This window comes from Oncorhynchus tshawytscha, linkage group LG24, assembly GCF_018296145.1.
Source record: "Oncorhynchus tshawytscha isolate Ot180627B linkage group LG24, Otsh_v2.0, whole genome shotgun sequence".
Classification (NCBI taxonomy): Eukaryota; Metazoa; Chordata; class Actinopteri; order Salmoniformes; family Salmonidae; genus Oncorhynchus; species Oncorhynchus tshawytscha.
Window position 1 is genome coordinate 25197242 of NC_056452.1, and position 23180 is coordinate 25220421.

Genomic DNA, 23180 nt, shown 5'->3' on the forward strand with positions numbered 1-23180 from the left:
ACCTATATATATGCATGTATACCTATATGTATGTACACCTATATATGCATGTATACCTATATATATGCATGTATACCTATATGCATGTATACCTATATATATGCATGTATACCTATATATATATGCATGTATACCTATATGCATGTATACCTATATATATGCATGTATACCTATATAACTATATACAGTATAGTAACTACTTTAATGAGTCTTTTCATTTGGGGTGGCAGGTAGTCTAGTGGTTAGAGCGTTGGGCCAGTAACTAAAAGGCTGCTGGATTGAATCCCCAAGTTCAAATCTGTCATTCTGCCCTTGAACAAGCAGTTAACCCACTGTTCCTGGTGGGCCGTCATTTTAAATATGAATTTGTTCTTAATTAACTGACTTGCCTAGTTAAATAAAAATTGGCAAGATTTGCAAACAGGCATGACATGCCAGTAACAAACATTGACACTACACATCCAAGTACATCTGACCAAATTATGAAAGACATGCATTGTAATTTTGAATTCCATAAGTGAGTGTGGAAGAGGTGAAAAAATGATTGTTGTCTATCAACAATGACAAACCACAGGAGCCTGACAACTTGGATGGAAAATTACTGAGGATAATAGAGGAAGATTTTGCCACTCCTATTTGACATGTTTTCAGTTTAAACCTACTAGAAAGATTGTTCTGGAGGGAAGCAAAAGTCATTCTGCTACCTAAGAATAGTAAAGCCTCCTTTACTGGCTCAAATAGCTGACCGATCAGCCTGTTACCAACACTTAGTAAACCTTTGGATTTTTTTTTTTTTTTACCAGATACAATGCTATTTCATCGTAAACAAATTGACAACAAACTTTCAGCACCCATAATAGGGAAGGACATTCAACAATTTATAATGATACGATTGTGGGGGCTGTTTTGTTAGAATTCAGTGCTGCTTTTGACATTATCGATCATAGTCTCCTGCTGGAAAAACGTGTGTTATGGCTTTACACCCCCTGTGGATAAAGTGTTACCTGTCTAACAGAACACAGAGGGTGTTATGTAACAAAGTGTTGCAGTTAGTTTCAGAGTGGATGGCAAAGAATAAATTAGTTGTAAATATTTCTACAACTAAACGTATTTTATTTGGGACAAATCATTCACTAAACCCTAAGTCTCAAATAAATATTTTTTAATAAAGAATGTGGAAATTGAAACAAGTTGAGGTGACTAAACTGCTTGCAGTAATCCTGGATTGTAACCTGTCATGGTCGAAACATATTGATACAACAGTTGCTAAAATGGGGAGAAGTCTGTCCATAATAAAGTGCTGCTCTACCTTCTTAACAGCACTATGAACAAGGCAGGTCCTACAGTCTCTAGTTTTGTCATACCGGAGAGGAGGAGCGGGAGTGGACATGACAAACTGTCCGCTCAAGAGGAAGCTTCTCACTGTAACCAGTGCCTGTAATCTGGTTCAGGTTATTAATCAACCTACCAGGGTGTTTACAAACTCAGGAGCAAGATCATCCGTATCGATCACATCTTTATTAAGAACTTTGTGCTAAGGCTGTATCTGTACCCATTGGATGCAGTGATCACAATATAGTGGCTATATCCAGGAAAGCCAAAAGAGATCATAGAGTCATGTGACTCTTATGTACATAATGTTACAAATATTTGTTAGTCTGCTGTGATTAATAAGGAGCATCCAGATGCTGTACTTAATGAATTTATGAAATTGCTTCTTTGAATTTTTGAAAAACCTGCACCTGACTGTTAGTACTGTTAAGGCTCCATGGATTGATGAGGAAGTTCAAAACTGTATGGATGAAAGAGACGGGGCAAAAGGAGTGTCTGATTTGTCTGGCTGCACATCTGACTGGCTGACTGAGAAATGATGTGACTAAACTCAACAAAAAGAAGAAGAAACCATTATGAAGCCTGGATCAATTGTATAAATAATGATGGAAAAATACTCTGGAGTACTTGAAATAATGGGCAGAAAGACAAATTCAACCTCATCTTTCATCAAATCAGATGGCATATTCATTACAAAACCATTTGATGTTGCCAATTATTATTATTTGACCCTGCTGGTCATCTATGAACATTTGAACATCTTGGCCATGTTCTGTTATAATCTCCACCCGGCACAGCCAGAAGAGGACTGGCCACCCCACATAGCCTGGTTCCTCTCTAGGTTTCTTCCTAGGTTCTGGCCTTTCTAGGGAGTTTTTCCTAGCCACCGTGCTTCTACACCTGCATTGCTTGCTGTTTGGGGTTTTAGGTTGGGGGTTTCTGTACAGCACTTTGAGATTTCAGCTGATGTAAGAAGGGCTTTATAAATACATTTGATTTGATTTGAGATGAGATGACTCTATAGCCACTCCTATCTGTAATATCTTTAATCTGAGCCTAGAAGAAAGTCTTTGTCCTGAGGCCGGAAGGGAAGCCAAAGCTCTCTAGGCCCTCTACTCTTTCCTATTTTTACCAATGACCTGCCACTGGCATTAAACAAAGCATGTACGTCCATGTATGCTGATGATTCAACCATATACGCATCAGCAGCCACAGCTAATGAAGTCACCGAAACCCTTAACAAATAGTTGCAGTCTGTTTTGGATTGGATGGCAAGTAATAAACTGGTCCTGAACATCTCTAAAACTAAGAGCATTGTATTTGGTACAAATCATTCCCCAAGTTCTAGGCTTCAGTGGAATCTGGTAATAAATGTTGTGGCTTCTGAACAAATTGAGGAGACTAAATTACTTGGCGTTCCTTTAGATTGTAAACTGTCATGGTCAAAACATATAGATTCAATGGTTTTAAAGATGGGGAGAGGTCTGTCAGGAAGAAAGAGATGCTCTGCTTGTTTGACACCACACTCCAAAAAGCAAGTCTTGCAGGCCCTAGTTTTGTCTTATCTTATTATTGTCCAGCTGTGTGGTTGACTGCAGCAAGGAAATACCCACCAAAATAGAGCAGTATGTCTTGGTCTTCATTGTAATCAGAGGGCTGATATAAATACTATGCATGCCAGTCTCTCTTAAGAGTTGAGGAGAGACTGATTGCATCACTTCTTCTTTTTACAAGAAACATTAATGTGTTGGAAATCCCAAATTGTTTGCATAGTAAACTTACACACAGCTCTGACACACACACTTACCCCACCAGACCCTTTTTCCCCCAACCCTTTTACAGTCCCCAAATTCAGAACAAATTCAAGAAAACGTACAGTATTATATAGAGCCAATGTTGCATGGAACTCCGTTCCATCTCATATTGCTCAAATGAACAGCAAATCTGGTTTAAAAACAGATAAAGTGACACCTCATGGCACATGTTCTCTTCCCTATTTGACCTAGATAGTTTGTGTGTATGTATTGATATGTAGGCTGTGTGTGCTTTTTGTCATTATTTTACATTCATGTAGTTCTGTCCTTGAACTGTTGTCTATTAATGTTCTGTATTATTTCACATTTCATGTTTTGTGTTGAACCCCAGGAAGAGTAGCTGCTGCTTTTGCAACAGCTAATGAGGATCCAAATAAAATACTAAAATACCAGAGGTATGGAAAGAAATGAAGCAAATCCACCTTGACTGACACAAAGACAAGGTACCCATCCAGCTCCCCTGTTCCTTATGACCTTTTGGGCATCAGTGATGATAAGAAATCATCTTCATCAGATTAGGTAGCAGATTGCGTCTGTTGCTCTGTCTCGTCACCTATCAATGTGTCAAATGATGCTTCAGGTAGACTAAACCTTTATAGTGGCAAATGCACAACATACCCATATTGAATATTTCAGCAAATTGTGCTTTATGTGGTAATTTAGATCATCATATCACTGACATTGCAATAGCTCAAACACACACTTTCCATACTTATTCTCAGATATTGAGACTGAAGTAAGTTTGTCAGATGTTCTCAAACCTAAAAAGTTGTCTAATGTTGAGATGAGTCCATGTTTAGCTGTACCTATTGTGTAGACTCACACAGTTGCATGCACAGTTTGACTTACTGATTCTGTGGCTTTTAGGTTAACGTTATCCTAATTTACACACACAAAGCACAATACATAGCTAAATATCCTAGGTCTCTCTAAATCCTATGTCTCTCTAAATGCATTAGCTAGCTAGCTAGCTAGTTATTTCACTTAACTAGCTAGCTCACTTGCTGACTTTAGTCTAATGTTGTTAGCCAGCCCAGATAACCTCCATCGATAGCTAGCTAGCTAGCCATCACCACACAGAGGGACATGCTAGCCACAATGGCTATCATCATTAGGTGATAGTTAACCATTTAGCTAACAGGCTAACTAACTTAGCTGCAAGCAGAGATGTATTTGGAATACGCATTTTAATTACTTAATTTAATTTAATTACAAACTTTGTTATGCACATGCACTGTATGAGCCTTAAACCTGTACATTTCCACTGTCTGTTTCTCTCATGTAAAAATAAGCCAGTGTTATTCCTTGTTTCTGAGTAACTTAGTCAGGCGACCAAAGACAAAGGGCCATTTGAGAGTCACCAGTTTTTGGTCCCTCCTGTTCTTTTCATATCTTTCAAGGGCATAGCTGTGTGGAGATATGAAGAGAACAGAGGCTAGTTTTGAGTAGGAGTGGCAATTCTATCAGCAGAAAGGATGAACAAAACTGGCACTATCACTTGTTTGTACACTATGTTCACATCAGGATCTCACACACCTGCTAAACTGCCACGTAGACAAAGGTTATAAAAGCTGAGACCCAACTCTTGTTCGTTGGGCTCTTAACTCTGCACTGTTGAGTGGATTGTTCACTGCTCCAGATTTGCAAATCTCATAATAAAGTTTGAAGAATCCACAGTCTCTCTTCCTTTCGATTTCAATTTCCACGCCATTTTGAAATTGGAATTACACTGGGATAAACTACACTCCAACATATTTTGTATATTGTATTTTCAAAATACAAAATACTTTTCCAGACCATTTTTTTTAAAGCATTCAAATTTTGTGCCCCACCCTTTTACCTGTACATTAATATCAGAAGTGTGAAGCACTATGGTTAGATAAGAGCATCTGGGAAATCAACAAAATATATGTATATATGTGTACAATATGTATATTGTTGAGGGAAAATGTAATTGATCCGATTGTGATATGTTGTTGTATCAGCTAGAAAAAAATCAATGCACTAATTGTAAGTCGCTCTTGATAAGAGCATCAGCTAAATAAGTACAATGTTAATGTAATGAAAAAATTAACAATTGCAAAGCACGCTGGGTATTATTGAAATGAGCTCTGCCCGAAGCAAGGCCAATAATAATACCCAGTGTGCTTTGTAGGTAATTTTGGAATGTTCATTTTCACACACACATTTACTTTATGGTCATTTTGCAGACACTCTTATCCACTCTTTTTAAAGTAGATAAACAACAACATATTACAGTCACAATAAGAAAAATGTTTTTGTAACTGTTACTGAGAATGTTGTTGCTGTTCGGGCCGGCTACTTGCAAAAAATAGTTTTATAATTTAAAATACAAAGTCTCCATTGGTTTCACACATGTCACTTTGATAAAAAACGTTTCCTCTTTTTCATGATACATCTTGTACTAAACTTAAGTCATTTTAGCCTTTTTGAAAACCTTCCGACCATCATCACTCATATTGTATGCATAGCTTGGTTTGATTGGCCTGTACTGGTGAGACGTGTGAAATTTGATTTGATTGGTCACAGACTAAACAACGTTGAGCAGTTTTTTTCTGGCTCCGAGAGGGATGTACTATTATGGATAACGTACAAAATTGCATTCTGTAATGGATGGTTTTAAAAAGGTAGCGAAGTACTTCATTCAAAACGTGCTTAAGTGAAAGTTAAATTACTGACTTTGAAAAATAATCTAAAAAGTACAAGCACTCAAAAAATATCTCAATTACAGTAATGAGAGTATTTGCAATTCGTTACTTCCACCCCTGGTAACTATTTTGTCATTTTAAAGTGTTTATCATGGATGTAAAGGTGAGAGATGCATATGCCACCGCAATAATGTCCCATACACATAAGATATAACATTTATCAATGTTTTAAATCATGCAACCATACCATCCTTAGTTGTTAGGCTAGTTATCATGGCCGTGGGTATGTGTGCCCCTTTCTGTTCAAGTAAGTCATTTCTTGGCAGTATTTCTGTCACTGTAGGGGATCCCTTTTAGCTGAAGAGCACTTCTGTTTTAAAAACTCTTTACTGTTAAAGAAAAACCCTCCCCTCTGAAGATTTATTTTGTGACGACGGTAACTCTGCAGACAAAATAGGCTGTTCAACAAAGCATTTATGTTTGTGTAATTGTGTAAACACATTGTCACGGCTGTTGTATTTCTCTTACCCTTAAAAAAGAAGACCTCCCCTCTGATATTTGCCACAGCATCAAAGCCGCCCTCACAACGACTTTGGAAAGAGCGGTCCGAGCTGGTCATGGAAGAAAGACAGAGAAGAGTAAAGACACTGGACTTCAGTGGCAACCTGACACTCAATACTGTGAGTGATTTTAGTGATTGATTAAGGACATAGTTACTGTATACCCTGAGTATACAAAACATGAAGAACAGCTGCTCTTTCCATGACATTGATTGACCAGGTGAATCCAGGTGAAGGCTAAGATCCCTTATTGATGCCACTTGTTAAATACACTTCTATCAGAGTTGATGAAGGGGAGGATACACATATTTTTAAGCTTTGAGACAAATGAGACATGGATTGTGTATGTGCTCCATTCAGAGGGTGAATGGGCAAGACAAAAGATTTAAGTGCCTTTGAATGGGGTATGGTAGTAGGTGCCAGGTGCACCGGTTTGTGTCAAGAACTGCAACGCTGCTGGGTTATTCACGCTCAACAGTTCTCCGTGTGTATCAGGACTGGACTACCACACAAAGGACATCCAGCCAATACAACTGTGGGAAGCATTGGAATCAACATGGGTCCCTGTGGACTGCCCTGTGGACTGCCACCTTGTAGAGTCCATGCCCCAATGAACTGAAGCTGTTCTGAGGGCAAAGGGGGTGCAACTCAATATTACAAATGTGTTGTGTCATAATGATAATGACAACATCAGCTACACTTATGAAATATCTAATAATGATTTTCTTATCAGGTTAAATCTCAGCAGCTACAGTATCATTTATGTATCTCGCTAGGTAACATTTTGAATTTAAGATGCACGTGAAAAATGACGGACAAAAATGTTTGATGTCTGTCCTTCGTGTCCGTCACACATCTGCGTCTGAGAACCATGGGGAAACAATTAGCTTGATCCTGTTTGGACAGATAAGAAATATTGTATCCATTTCACACTACTCAGTCAAACCGAGCTGAGCCAAGCCAAGCTGTACTGAGATGGCCTGGTTAACATAGTTGCTGGAACCGTGCTGGAAAGGACAATGTGAAAAGAAACCATTCCGGCCAGCACAGTATGGTTCCAGTCTGGTCTATAGTGTGAACCAGGCATAGACATGTTTTCACTCACTGTTTTGTTGGCCTTGGAGGTGGAGGACTGGGCAGGCGAGGGTGACTGGGAGTTGAACCACTGCCACCAGGGTGCACTGTAGGCTTGCTCTCCTTCCTCCCTGGGGAGAGAGAAAGGGTGAATCGTACTCTCTCCTTGCCTCCTTCTCAAAACGCATTGGCGGAAAAGGTCAAAAGGGAGGAACCTTGGATCATCTCCAACGCGTTATGACTTAACCCTTTACACTCATATCAAATCAAATGTTATTTGTCACATGCGCCGAATACAACAGCTGTAGACCTTACAGTGAAATGCTTACTTACAAGCCCTTAACCAACAATGCTTTAAGTAGTTAAGAAAAAAGTAAAACATTGAAAATAAAAGTAACAAATAATTAAACAGCAGCAGTAAAATAACAAGCAGGACTATATATAGGGGGTACCGGTACAGAGTCAATGTGGAGGCTATATACAGGGGGTACCGGTAAAGAGTCAATGTGGAGGCTATATACAGGGGGAGCTACCGGGGTACAGAGTCAATGTGGAGGCTATATACAGGGGGTACCGGTACAGAGTCAATGTGGAGGCTATATACAGGGGGTAGGTGTAAAGAGTCAATGTGGAGGCTATATACAGGGGGTAGGTGTAAAGAGTCAATGTGGAGGCTATATACAAGGGGTACCGGTACAGAGTCAATGTGGAGGCTATATACAGGGGGTACCGGTACAGAGTCAATGTGGAGGCTATATACAGGGGGTACCGGTACAGAGTCAATGTGGAGGCTATATACAGGGGGTACCGGTACAGAGTCAATGTGGAGGCTGGGGGTATACAGGGGGAGGCTATACAGGGGTACCGGTACAGAGTCAATGTGGAGACTGTATACAGGGGGTACCGGTACAGAGTCAATGTGGAGGCTATGTACAGGGGGTACACAGAGTCAATGTGGAGGCTATATACAGGGGGTACCGGTGGAGGCTATATACAGAGTCAATGTGGAAGCTATAGGGGGTACCGGTACAGAGTCAATGTGGAGGCTATATACAGGGGGTACCGGTACAGAGTCAATGTGGAGGCTAATACAGGGGGCTACCGGTACAGAGTCAATGTGGAGGCTATATACAGGGGGTACCGTACAGAGTCAATGTGGACAGGGGGTACCGTCAATGTGGAGGCTATAATACAGGGGGTACCAGTACAGAGTCAATGTGGAGGCTATATACAGGGGGTACCAGGTGGAGGCTATATACAGGGGGTACCGGTACAGAGTCAATGTGGAGGCTATATACAGGGGGTACCGGTACAGAGTCAATGTGGAGGCTATATACAGGGGGGTCGGTACAGAGTCAATGTGGAGGCTATATACAGGGGGTCAGTCACAGAGTCAATGTGGAGGCTATATACAGGGGGTACCAATGGGCTATATACAGAGTCAGAGTCAATGTGGAGGCTATATACAGGGGGTCACTATATACGGTACAGAGTCAATGTGGAGGCTATATACAGGGGGTACCGGTACAGAGTCAATGTGGAGGCTATATACAGGGGGTACTGGTACAGAGTCAATGTGCGGGGGCACCGGTTAGTTGAGGTAACTGAGGTAATATGTACATGTAGGTAGAGTTAAAGTGACCGAGAGTAGCAGCAGCTTAAAAGACGGGTCTGGGTAGCCCTTTGATTAGCTGTCCAGGAGTCTTATGGCTTGGGGGTAGAATCTGTTAAGAAGCCTTTTGGACCTAGACTTGGCGCTTCTGTACCGCTTGCCGTGCAGTAGCCGAGAGAACAGTTTATGACTAGGGTGGCTGGAGTCTTTGACAATTTTTAGGGCCTTCCTCTGACACCACCTGGTATAGAGGTCCTGGATGACAGGAAGCTTGGCCCAGTGATGTACTGGGCTATACGCACTAGCCTCTGTTTGGGCCTTGTGTTTGGTGGCTGTGCAGTTGCCATACCATTCAGTGATGCAAGCAGTCAGTATGCTCTCGATGGTGCAGCTGTAAAACCTTTTGAGGATCTGAGGACCCATGCCAAATCTCTTCAGTCTCCTGAGGGGGAAAAGGCTTTGTTGTGCCCTCTTCACGACTGTCTTGGTGTGTTTGGACCATGATCGTTTGTTGGTGATGTGGACACCAAGGAACTTGAAGCTCTCAACCTGTTCCACAGCAGCCCCATCGATGAGAAGGGCGGCGTGCTCGGTCCTCCTTTTCCTGCAGTCCACAATCATCTCCTTTCTCTTGATCACATTGAGGGAGAGGTTGTTGTCCTGGCACCACACCATCAGGTCTCTGCCCTCCTCCCTATAGGCTGTCTCATTGTTGTCGATGATCAGGCCTACCACTGTTGTGCCATCGGCAAACTTGATGATGGTGTTGGAGTCGTGCCTGGTCATGCAGTCATGAGGGAACAGGGAGTACAGGAGTACTCTGACCTGGCACCCTTGAGGGGCTCCCATTTTGAGGATCAGCGTGGCGGTTGTGTTGTTACCTACCCTCACCACCTGGGGGAGGCCAGTTGGGATGTCCAGGATCCATTTTCAGAGGGAGGTGTTTAGTCCCAGGGTCCTTAGCTTAGTGATGAGCTTTGAGGACACTATAGTGTTGAACACTGAGCTGTAGTCAGTGAATAGCATTCTCACATAGGTGTTCCTTCTGTCCAGGTGTGAAAGGGCATTGTTGAGTGCAATAGAGATTGCATCATCTATGGATCTGTTGGGCTGGTATACAAATGGGAGTGGGTCTAGGAATTCTGGGATAATGGTGTTGATTTGAGCCAACCTTTCAAAGAACTTCAGGGCTACAGACGTGAGTGCTACGGGTCAGTAGTCATTTAGGCAGGTTACCTTGGTGTTCTTGGGTACAGGGACTATTGAGGTCTGCTTGAAACATGTTGGTATAACAGACTCAGTCAGGGACAGGTTGAAAATGTCAGTGAAGACACATACCCGTATATGGGTTGAAAATGGCAGATTTGGACACAGATAAATGGCTAAATTGGAACGCAGTGGGTGTACAGTAACATGATCTATATGACTTCAGAGCTCTGGCTCAAACGCTCCAAATATGCACTTCACATTTTCATATCATAAAACTCATGTCAAATGAAATAACATTTTATTTGTCACATGCGCCAAATACCACCTTACCGTGAAATGCTTACTTACAGTCAGGTGTTGCTTGTATGACATCAAAGCGGTGTTTCTTATAATACTCAACGTCTCATCTTTCAAACTGCATAGAGTCGTCTTAATTTACAGCATTTCCCTCAGTGTCAACGTTTACGATCACTATGTTTGATGTACAGTTACAAGATAACATGGCATCATACTTTGGATTTTTCTGAACATAATGAGCCTATGTTTTGTCTATTTTGAAGAACATTTGTTGCGGCACACACACCTGAATGCACTCAGGACTCCTTTCTATGTGCACCAAAATTAGGATCTGTTTCCCTGAATTGCATTGTGAAATCCTAACACTGTAATATTGTATTTTATAACTAAAGCGAGTTCGTAAACAACAACAGTAGCGTAAGGGCAGGAAATAACCCCACCACTGTTAAGCCAGAAAGTGGAAGGAAAAGGGTTGAGGAAAGAGGGAGGTTTGGGTTATGCAAATAGAGGTGGCGTAAAAGACAAGGACAGATGTGGCACCAAGGGGAAAAACTAAGTGACATGACTGACCAAGAAACCTACATTGAATTTCCCATTTAGTTATGGTTAGCTTATGTTGGTTTATGGTGTTGTAGTTTTTGTTACATATAGAGGCAGATATGACACTATTGAGCAAAGATAGGTGTACATTAGACCACAAACAGAAAGCGGAAAGGAAACCAAAGATTAAACAGACATAAGTGTAATGGCCGAAGCCATATGTGCTTTACTGTGCATAAGGGCTTAGGGCGAAGAGGAGGAGGTGACCCTTAAATACATTATCTATTATGGAAGGAGCAGGACATCATTATAAAGATTAGATAGAGAGGGTAAAGGACATAAGTGCTTAGATTAAAGGCCATAAGTGCTTAGGGTAAGATAGAAATACATTAATTTTAGGACATGAGAGGGTCCTGCCACCATTGTAATCTAATCAAGAGCGGATACAGGCGTTATTAGACATGAACATGGAGGAAGCCTGTACTAACAGATAATGGTGACCGATGACTTGAGGGAAGTAACTTCATTAACATATGGAATGGACTCATATACTGTGTGTGTATAAAGACAGAGCCAGTGCTCTGGGAAAGTGTGTGTTCCGCGGACCATCTAGGCTTCTGATATGTTTGTATTAGAGGCCTATATTGAATTCACAAGTTCTTGTAAGTGTTCAATTTTGTTACGATTCTCCACGACAATGGTTAGTGTTAAGGTTCTGGGGTTAGGGTTAGAATTAGAGTTGGGGTGGGTTTAGGGTTAGTGTTATGGGTTGGTGTGGCCTGGGTGGTCTAGCGGTTTGTGCCGCTGCATACTCCACACACGTTCGTCGGATTCCGGCGTGGGTTTTGAATCCAGCCCACTGCCTTTGTGACACATTCTGTCTATCTTTCCCACAACTCTCAACATAATATAGAATCTTTAAAGAATCTATTTAAAAAAAAAAACTGTCCATCAAATAAGACACCCTACCGTAGAGCTCTTGAATGGCCATCCTGTCATCCAGAGGGAGGTTGTAGGAGGAGATGTCTTTCACAGCTCCCTGGTAGTAGGGCCTCATAATGGAGGGATCCGAGGAGGAGTGGGACAGACCCAGGGCGTGGCCAAACTCATGCACCGCCACTGTGAAGAGGTCTGTGCTACTGCTGTCCCCTGAGAAACCAGCAGGTGCTGTGTTAATCAGTCGGTCAATAGCATCTCTCTCTCTGTCTGTAGTTATTGTGGTAATTGAAGATCCATCCTTCCACCCACCCATCCATGCATCCATCCATCCATCCATCCATCAGACTATCTTTAAATACCTCCATAGCTCCAGTACTCATCGTCATCGAAGTGCGTGTCCCCGGCGACGTCATCCCTCCCCGGGAAGAAGGCGTGGGCAAGGGTGCCCCCTCTACCGTCGAAAGGGTACCCGTCGTCATGGAGTGAGCGGGTAAAAGACACTCGGATGTCCCCTCCGGGCCCCATATCTACTCTGTCGCTCCCAGAGAGCTGTCGGAAGCTGAGGGGGGCCACGTCACTCCAGGCCTTGAAGGCCAGTGTCAGGATCGCCTCCACCGTGTCCGGGCGGAAGACAGAGGTCGAACGGGAGGGGTTTGGGTAACTGTGGACACTAGATACAGGAAGGACATCAGTAGTACAAACAAATAAATAAAACACACTATTATACTACTTACCAGGTATGGCACAGTACCTGGTGCAAAGGAACCAATGACACCCATTTGACACTCCAGGCAGGCTAAATCAAATGCTCAAAGCATTTGAAAGATGACAAATACTATTTGAACCCAGGTCTGCGCAGTACTACACTACACAGAAGAATACTCAAATGTGTGAAACTGTTTGTCCCAACGACAAATTTTGCACACCTCCATGTCAGGTCGGTCCTATCCCAGCGAAGGCCTGACAGGGCGTATCTCTTCCTCCTCCTCTTCCTTTTCAACATGTCCTCTGATCCCACAATGTCAGGGAGAGAGCATCTAGGCGTCTGCATGAGATTGAGAGTGTCTTTATCTGAAAATACAGAGGCAAGACAATCACACATGACACCCGATGACTTAAAGCATCCAGGTATAATGCATTATAATACTGTTATAATGCATTGTAAGACTCATCATGAGCATGTATGACCCATTTATAATGTTTTATAAGCATCTTATAATGATCCAAACAGTCCATTTGAGACGGTGGAACACTTTATGCGTAGAGACACAACATTTATGAGCCTTGTTATAAGACATTGTAGAATATCATGCATGCTTACCCCTGCTTAAAAATTGTTAAAGTGTTACCAATGGTTTCAAGCATCTTAATGTTAATTGAAAACCCTTTTTTGTGTCTTCAAGGCCCCTCACAGAATATCACCAGTGTTTGTGCGCACACAAGATGCAATGAAAGACTTGGTTAAAGGGTCAAGTGACAAAGCTTTACTGTAAGTTGACAGTGGGTTACCCAGTCTGCCCGTTTCCTCGAGCCCTCCGAATCTCTGCATCTCGCGGATCGCCTGCTCGACCCCATCCTTCGTCTGCAGCTTGCTCGTGCGAGGGTCAGGAGGAGGGAGGTACCCATACCGGCTCAACCAATCCTAACAGAGAGCAGAGGAGGAGCATCACAGCTGATGAAAGCCACCCCTTGCAAACGGCGCTCCAGGGACAAACCACCTCAGGGACTTTTCCTTCCCAGTGTTATACACCTTTTTAACCAGAGACATTCCCGGTATCACTTAAAACAGACAATATGGCCTGAGACAATATCTCAATCATAAACTGCACTTTGATATTTGAAGGACTTTTATATTTGATGTATTTTGATGTTTTTTTTTAGTTCCTGTCTTAAATTCCTGTCATTTCATGTTTTTAAATGTGACTAATAAAAACCCTTGAACCTTTGTCAAGGTCATGTGGTATGTGTTCATCCCCCAGATGTTCTAGCACCACACAATTACCATCAACATAGTGTTTCTCTCTTCAGGTCTTGCTGTAATGCAGTGAATCCTGAGTGAAACCAGACTGTGAATCCCTGATCACTGAAGCTGATCGCGCTCAGGATAGCCAACTAGCTAGCTGATCGCTCACAGGATAGCCAACTAGCTAGCTGATCGCGCTCAGGATAGCCAACTAGCTAGCTGATCGCTCACAGGATAGCCAACTAGCTAGCTGATCGCTCACAGGATAGCCAACTAGCTAGCTGATCGCTCACAGGATAGCCAACTAGCTAGCTGATCGCGCTCAGGATAGCCAACTAGCTAGCTGATCGCGCTCAGGATAGCCAACTAGCTAGCTGATCGCTCACAGGATAGCCAACTAGCTAGCTGATCGCGCTCAGGATAGCCAACTAGCTAGCTGATCGCGCTCAGGATAGCCAACTAGCTAGCTGATCGCTCACAGGATAGCCAACTAGCTAGCTGATCGCTGGATAGCCAACTCGCTAGCTGATCACGCTCAGGATAGCCAACTAGCTAGCTGATCACGCTCAGGATAGCCAACTAGCTAGCTGATCGCGCTCAGGATAGCCAACTAGCTAGCTGATCAGGATAGCCAACTAGCTAGCTGATCGCGCTCAGGATAGCCAACTAGCTAGCTGATCGCTCAGGATAGCCAACTAGCTAGCTGATCGCTCAGGATAGCCAACTAGCTAGCCAACTAGATCGCGCTCAGGATAGCCAACTAGCTAGCTGATCGCGCTCAGGATAGCCAACTAGCTAGCTGATCGCTCAGGATAGCCAACTAGCTAGCTGAGCTCAGGATAGCCAACTAGCTAGCTGATCGCAGGATAGCCAACTAGCTAGCTGATGAGGATAGCCAACTAGCTAGCTGATCGCTCAGGATAGCCAACTAGCTAGCTGATCGCGCTCAGGATAGCCAACTAGCTAGCTGATCGCTCAGGATAGCCAACTAGGATAGCCAACTAGCTAGCTGATCGCGCTCAGGATAGCCAACTAGCTAGCTGAGCTAGCCAACTAGCTGCTGATCGCGCTCAGGATAGCCAACTAGCTAGCTGATCGCTCAGGATAGCCAACTAGCTAGCTGATCGCTCACAGGATAGCCAACTAGCTAGCTGATCGCGCTCAGGATAGCCAACTAGCTAGCTGATCAGCTCAGGATAGCCAACTAGCTAGCTGATCGCGCTCAGGATAGCCAACTAGCTAGCTGATCGCGCTCAGGATAGCCAGGATAGCCAACTAGCTAGCTGATCGCTCACAGGATAGCCAACTAGCTAGCTGATCGCGCTCAGGATAGCCAAGTAGCTAGCTGATCGCGCTCAGGATAGCGCTCAGGATAGCCAAGTAGCTAGCTGATCGCGCTCAGGATAGCCAACTAGCTAGCTGATCGCGCTCAGGATAGCCAACTAGCTAGCTGATCGCGCTCAGGATAGCCAACTAGCTAGCTGATCGCACAGGATAGCCAACTAGCTAGCTGATCGCGCTCAGGATAGCCAACTAGCTAGCTGATTGCGCTCAGGATAGCCAACTAGCTAGCTGATTGCGCTCAGGATAGCCAAGTAGCTAGCTGATCGCGCTCAGGATAGCCAACTAGCTAGCTGATCGCTCACAGGATAGCCAACTAGCTAGCTGATCACGCTCAGGATAGCCAACTAGCTAGCTGATCGCGCTCAGGATAGCCAACTAGCTAGCTGATCGCTCACAGGATAGCCAACTAGCTAGCTGATCACGCTCAGGATAGCCAACTAGCTAGCTGATCGCGCTCAGGATAGCCAACTAGCTAGCTGATTGCGCTCAGGATAGCCAACTAGCTAGCTGATCGCGCACAGGATAGCCAACTAGCTAGCTGATTGCGCTCAGGATAGCCAACTAGCTAGCTGATTGCGCTCAGGATAGCCAACTAGCTAGCTGATCGCTCACAGGATAGCCAACTAGCTAGCTGATCACGCTCAGGATAGCCAACTAGCTAGCTGATCGCTCACAGGATAGCCAACTAGCTAGCTGATCGCGCTCAGGATAGCCAACTAGCTAGCTGATCGCTCACAGGATAGCAAACTAGCTAGCTGATCGCGCTCAGGATAGCCAACTAGCTAGCTGATTGCGCTCAGGATAGCCAATTAGCTAGCTGATTGCGCTCAGGATAGCCAAGTAGCTAGCTGATTGCGCTCAGGATAGCCAACTAGCTAGCTGATCGCACTCAGGATAGCCAACTAGCTAGCTGATCGCGCTCAGGATAGCCAACTAGCTAGCTGATCGCGCTCAGGATAGCCAACTAGCTAGCTGATCGCTCACAGGATAGCCAACTAGCTAGCTGATCGCGCTCAGGATAGCCAACTAGCTAGCTGATTGCGCTCAGGATAGCCAACTAGCTAGCTGATTGCGCAGGATAGCCAAGTAGCTAGCTGATTGCGCTCAGGATAGCCAACTAGCTAGCTGATCGCGCTCAGGATAGCCAACTAGCTAGCTGATTGCGCTCAGGATAGCCAACTAGCTAGCTGATCGCTCACAGGATAGCCAACTAGCTAGCTGATCGCGCTCAGGATAGCCAACTAGCTAGCTGATCGCGCTCAGGATAGCCAACTAGCTAGCTGATCGCTCACAGGATAGCCAACTAGCTAGCTGATCGCGCTCAGGATAGCCAACTAGCTAGCTGATTGCGCTCAGGATAGCCAACTAGCTAGCTGATTGCGCTCAGGATAGCCAAGTAGCTAGCTGATTGCGCTCAGGATAGCCAACTAGTGTCACGTTTTATCAAGGTGGGTGGAATCAGGCGCAGAGAGCAGGTTTCAGTGATTCGACAGTTTATTCTCCTGCGCACAAAAAACACGGTCAACCCAACATACAGGGTGAATAATCCAACACAGGATCAAAATAGACCGGAGAATAAAACACAAGTACTACACCAAATGACATGAATACAAAAACAATCCCGCACAAAACAAGGGCGGGACAACCTACTACATAGATGTTAATTAAACTAAAATACACACAGGTGAAACTAATAAGACAAAACCAACAGACAAACGAAAAAGGGATCGGTAGTGGCTAGTAGGACGGTGACGACGACCGCCGAGCACCGCCCGAACAGGCAAGAGAGCCAACTTCGGCGGAAGTCGTGACAACTAGCTAGCTGATTGCGCTCAGGATAGCCAGCTAGCTAGCTGATTGCGCTCAGGATACCCAAGTAGCTAGCTGATCGCGTTCAGGATAGCCAACTAGCTAACAGATCAAGCTCAGGATAGACAACTAGCTAGGCCTAGCCCTGAAAGCTTACACACATAACTGATTCAACACATTAGACACAAAGGCGGTGATACAATGGGTATTTTCATTGTTTTGTGTGGCTCTTATGTGATGAGGAATCTGTTCATTGTTTAACTATAAATATTTCATAACCTGGTGTCAGATAGAGGGTTAATGAGGTTTGCAGGGTTAATGCTAGCTCTGATCCAGGGCGTTATATTGCACGTTCTGTACCTCTAGTCCAGGTATTCCCAGGTACTACTGCGCAATGCCTTCGGGGGTACGCCAAATAAAAATGTGATTCACATTTTCTAAATAAATAATTTTTTGTTTTACTTTTTTTTTCTCACATTTTCAAACAGTCCATTTATATTTTCCAACAGGGCTATTGTTTGGCTGGGCAGAGCAGGCGAACCCAACAGGGATAAGGTAACTAAGGTATTTAAAGAGAAACTAAGGTTTCTAAAATGACTGCCTCGCCTGGCTCACCATCTACTTTTTTGAAAGAGTTCAGTGTGGCAAATCTGAAGGCTTGTTGTCCGACTTCTGGCAATCTCTATGGGGGTGCCACAGGGTTCAATTCTTGGGCCAACTCTCTTCTCTGTATACATCAATGATGTCGCTCTTGCTGTTGGTGAGTCTCTGATCCACCTGATCCACCTCTATGCAGACGACACCATTCTGTATACTTCTGGCCCTTCTTTGGACACTGTGTTAACTACCCTCTAGACAAGCTTCAATGCCATACAACCCTCCTTCCGTAGCCTCCAACTGCTCTTAAATACAAGTCAAACTAAATGCATGCTCTTCAACCGATTGCTGCTTACACCTGTCCGCCCGTCCAACATCACTACTTTGGACGGTTGTGACTTAGAATATGTGGACAACTACAAATACCTAGGTGTCTGGTTAGGCTGTAAACTCTCCTTCCAGACTCACATCAAACATCTCCAATCCAAAGTTAAATCTAGAATTGGCTTCCTATTTCGCAACAAAGCATCCTTCACTCATGCTGCCAATAATACCCTCGTAAAACTGACCATCCTACCAATCCTCGACTTCGGCAATGTCATTTACAAAACAGCCTCCAACACCCTACTCAACAAATCGGATGCAGTCTATCACAGTGACATTCGTTTTGTCACCAAAGCCCCATATACTACCCACCAATGCGAGCTGTACACTCTCGTTGGCTGGCCCTCGCTTCATACTCGTCGCCAAACCCACTGGCTCCAGGTCATCTACAAGACCCTGCTAGGTAAAGTCCCGCCTTATCTCAGCTTGCTGGTCACCGCTGGTCACCATAGCCGCACCCACCCGTGCGCTCCAGCAGGTTATTTCACTGGTCACCCCCAAGGCCAATTCCTACTTTGGCCGCCTCTCCTGCCAGTTCTCTGCTGGCTCCTTGCTACCAGCTTGGGCAGGTAGCAAGGAGCCAGGAACTGAGGCTAAGGCTGGGACAAGGGGAGTAGGAGCCAGGTAAGCAGGTCAGGAGCAGAATTTAAAGAAGCAGTAGAACGGGGGTCCAGGGCAGGGAAGCAGGACTGATGAGACGAGGGAGACAGGGACCAGAGTCAGAACGGCCGGTACTGTAGCAGAGAGAAAAGTAGCGTCTACCTAGGGAAGACATGCACAACGGGATAACAAGATCAATGCAGGAACATATGGCTTGAAATGCAGACTGACTGAGCAGAGGTTACGATCTGGCAGCGTGGAGGTGGCAGTGTTGATTATTTGTAGATGTCTTGATTATGGAACAGGTTGCAGATGGTGGGGATCTGCTCTGCCTCCAGCAAACATGTCTCTACTCACACAATCACATACACCCACATAGAGACAGAGAGCGAGAGATCACTGGGGGAGTGGCGGCAGGTTTAGGGAGACACTGGATGAGGAGTTGGCGGCGTGGCAGGGGGAGATGTAACAGCTATACATTTGGGTGAGGATTTTTTTCTTGCCTGAGTAGCCTCGTTTCACTGCCAAAAACAAAATTAAAGCATCTAGTGTTCAGCGAAATAACAACACAATGTCAAATACAGGTAGCCTAGTCAAACAATGAACGTCCAATCACATTAATCGTTACTCTCTATGTAGCCAAATGTAGCTGCTGCTCTTGTTGGTATCGGTACTGATGGCGCAAAAGCCATGACAGGGAGACATAATGGAGTGGTAACATGCGTGCAAGCAGTTGCTCCTGACGCCACTTGGGTACACTGCAGCATCCACTGAGAGGCTCTTGCTGCCAAGGGAATGCCTGACAGCTTGAAAGACATTTTGGACACTACAGTGAACATGGTTAACTTTGCTAAAGCAAGGCCCCTGAACTCTTTTGTATTTTCTGCACTTTGCAATGATATGGGCAGCGACCATGTAATGCTTTTACAACATACAGAAGGGCTCTGGTTATCAAGGGGCGAAGTATTGACAATTTTTTTTAAATTGAGAGACGAGCTTAAAGTTTTCTTCACTGACCATAATGTAAACTTGTCTGACCGCTTGCATGATGACAAGTTTCTCACACGACTGGCCTATCTGGGTGATGTTTTTTCTCGCCTGAATAGTCTGAATCTGGAATTACAGGGACTCTCCGCAACTATATTCAATGTGCAGGACAAATTTGATCTCCTCTTTGTCTGCATTAACAAGGACAACACACAGGTCTTTCCATCATTGTATGATTGACAATGTCAAATGTGATATAGAGAAGCACCTGAGTCAGTTGGGTGCACAATTACGCAGGTACTTTCCAGAAACGGATGACACAAACAACTGGATTCGTTATCCTTTTCATGCCCTGCCTCCAGTCCACTTATCGATATCTGAACAAGAGAGCCTCATCGAAATTGCAACAAGAGGTTCTGTGAAAATTGAATTTAATCAGAAGCCACTGCCAGTTTTCTGGATTGGGCTGCATTCAGAGTTTCCTGCCTTGGCAAATCACACTGTTAAGACACTGATGCCCTTTGCAACCACGTACCTATGTGAGAGTGGACTCTAGGCCCTCACTAGCATGAAAACTAAATACAGGCACAGACTGAAAATGATTTAAGACTGAGACTCTCTCCAATACAACCCAACATTGCAGAGTTATGTGCATCCTTTCAAGCACACGCTTCTCATTAACCTGTGGTGAGTTATTCACAATTGTACTTGTAAGATGGTTAAATAAAGAGCACAATTATTGATTATTATTATATTATTATTTGTGCCTTGGTCCTATCAGAGCTCTTTGTCACTTCCCACAAACTGGGTTGTGACAAAAAATCACACCCATTCTTATGTTTAATAAATGTTTCGTATAGTGTGTGTGTGGCAGGCTTACAATGATGGCAAAAAAACAACATTTGAGAGTGCGCTGACCCCTTGCTAGAGGACGCAGCTGGAGGTTGAATGTTTGAAGGGGTACAGGACTATAACAAATTTGGGAACCACTGCTCTAATCCATGTGCACTAACTCGCTGGAGCAGAGCGAGTTAATGCAGAGGCCTACTGTGTATTGTAGCGATTCTTGGTAAGTGCACTACAGCACTGAGGGAGTTAAATCTCAGGACTGTTCATCAGTCATATGAAATTTTGATTTGTCAACTGTCAAAAGAGGGAGTGCCCCATAGTGGTTTACCACACATTGTTCCTAAAGTCAATGACGTTTAACGGTTGGTTCCATTTTACATTTCAAACACTATGGGTGGTATTAATATATGTTTATTTCCCCCCCCCCAAAAAATGTAAGCTATACATTTTCTAAATATTGCTGTGGCTACGTCTGAAATTCCAAACAATGATTTACATACTAAGGCTATATGCGAAACAAAAAAAAGTCTATAAACAAAAATATACGAATGGTTTTGATGGAGCACATTTATTTTATACTAAGTAAAGCGGTTTTGACAAGGTAAAAAAATGAAGACAACAACTCACCAGTCCTCTGGCATACTGGTCAGGCATTGGTGTGGGCGAGGGATGTCCCGTTGAGATGAACAAGCTCATGGTGACGGTCATCCATATCAGTCCATACACAGTGCCAAACATTTCCCCGTGAATATCAACCCTGCATCACACATTTACCATTAGAAATCTGTCCAAACATTTCCAAACTCAGCACAGGATGGGCGTCCTATAGAAACTTAAAACAACCATGCCTTTTCACTTTACTGTTATGGTGCTTCTGATGATATTTTGTGAATCGCTGTACTCTACCGTTTCTTTATCTCCTGCTGTGTTAGTTTCTTCTAAGGACTAGGCAGGGCAAAAAGGAATTGATCAATGTGGTTAGTGGTTCTCCACCCTCACTTCCTCTGTGTCATTGCACACACACACACACACAATAAAACTGCCAAAAACATCTACGTTTGTTCAAAGTATTTCATACCACATTCTGTAGAAAGTCAGTTAAACATGCTTAAAGAATGTATTTGCATGAGATAAAGTTACAATATGATCAGTCATTTTGGTTTTGGTATCATAATCATTAAGAACTAGATACTGTGCATCTAGACGTCAGACAGAAATGCCAATGTTTTAGGATGTTTTAAGGATCTTGTATCTGTATCATCACAATCTGGCAAAAAAAAAATGTGCGTTTGTCCATTGTTTTGAAGTGTAGCACTTGCATGTCTATTGCTGCTCAACAGGATTCGGAGGTGAGAGATTGCATCAAAAGCGAAAGAAGCAATAAATCACATTTGCCTTTTCCGCATTGTGAAACTTTGCTACTTACACCATTGTGATGTTGTCAATCGTACAATGGGAGAATGTTGTATCCCATAAGAAATGCTGCATGGATGATACTAGCTAGAAATGAGCAATTAGCTACTGTAACTCCAGTTCAACCTGAGAAGACGATCACCATAAGGAAATACACTGTATTAGAATAACATCTATCTAATCAAAGTCACAGGTTCTCGAGGCCCATTTAGGGAAACAGTCTGAGACAGATATAACAAACAAGCAAAGTTGATTAAATAATTCAGGCGTAGGTTTGCTTGTTTAAAAATGGATTTACAATGAAACACACCGATACGATTACACAAATGTCTTTTCAGTTCTTAGTGACTTTCTGTATGGCTCTATCGCTCCCTATAGTAGGTCTACCCAGTGTTTCACAGAGACAAGTTCACAAAACCCATCAAAACCCATCAAAACCCATCAAAACCCATCAAAACCCACAACAAACATCAATGCAGAAAGAATAGAAAGGATGTTTTTTCACAGCATTACAAATAAACATATTCATTGAAATAGACATGCACAATATGAAAAACATCACCTTTAAGGGAGTGCATGTTCAATAAACCACTTGGATCTAAAAGCCAGAAAAGCCCCTCCAAACACATGAACAACTGAAAACCAAAAGGGCATTATTGCAATTGTAACGGTTGTCGTCGGGAGAAAGAGAGGACCAAGGTGCAGCGTGGTAAGTATTCATTGTAATTTAATAAAGAATGAATGAATACTGAAACAAAAACAATACACGATAAACGAACAGTCCTGAACGGTGCAACAAAACACAGAACAGAACATAAACACCCACAAAACCCAGGTGGAAAAAGGCTACCTAAGTATGATTCTCAATCAGAGACAACTAACGACATCTGCCTCTGATTGAGAACCATACTAGGCCGAACACAGAAACCAACATAGAAAAACAAACATAGACTGCCCACCCCAACTCACGCCCTGACCATACTAAAACAAAGACAAAACAAAGGAATTAAGGTCAGAACGTGACAGCAATGGCATAAATGTATATACCTCTGTATTAATAATTATCATCTTGAATACTGGTAAACTAAATTAAACAGTGATGCCAATAAACTAACATACTTTCTACACATTTGACCCGTTTTTGTGAGGAGTTCAGATCACAGACAGGCAATAATATCCAAAAAGTAC

General features: G+C 43.4%; 1 protein-coding gene across 3 annotated transcripts in view; it reads right to left on the bottom strand.

Annotated features, from left to right (window-relative positions):
- The window catches only part of mmp25b (matrix metallopeptidase 25b), a 28425-nt gene extending 5720 nt beyond the window's left edge, over positions 1 to 22705 (bottom strand). The window contains exons 1-8 of one of the 3 annotated variants that reach the window (XM_042305568.1): positions 21486 to 22705; positions 21207 to 21336; positions 13556 to 13688; positions 12973 to 13117; positions 12406 to 12716; positions 12077 to 12256; positions 7481 to 7580; positions 6344 to 6426 (exon numbers count right to left, since the gene is read on the bottom strand). In XM_042305568.1, coding sequence (XP_042161502.1) covers positions 6344 to 6426; positions 7481 to 7580; positions 12077 to 12256; positions 12406 to 12716; positions 12973 to 13117; positions 13556 to 13688; positions 21207 to 21317 — 1063 coding nt within the window. In that variant the 5' untranslated portion in view covers positions 21318 to 21336; positions 21486 to 22705. Of the gene's footprint in view, positions 1 to 6343; positions 6427 to 7480; positions 7581 to 12076; positions 12257 to 12405; positions 12717 to 12972; positions 13118 to 13555; positions 13689 to 21206 lie in introns of all 3 variants that reach the window. The other 2 variants (XM_042305569.1, XM_042305567.1) reach the window with 2 other exon arrangements.
- Positions 22706 to 23180: the final 475 nt, after the last annotated feature.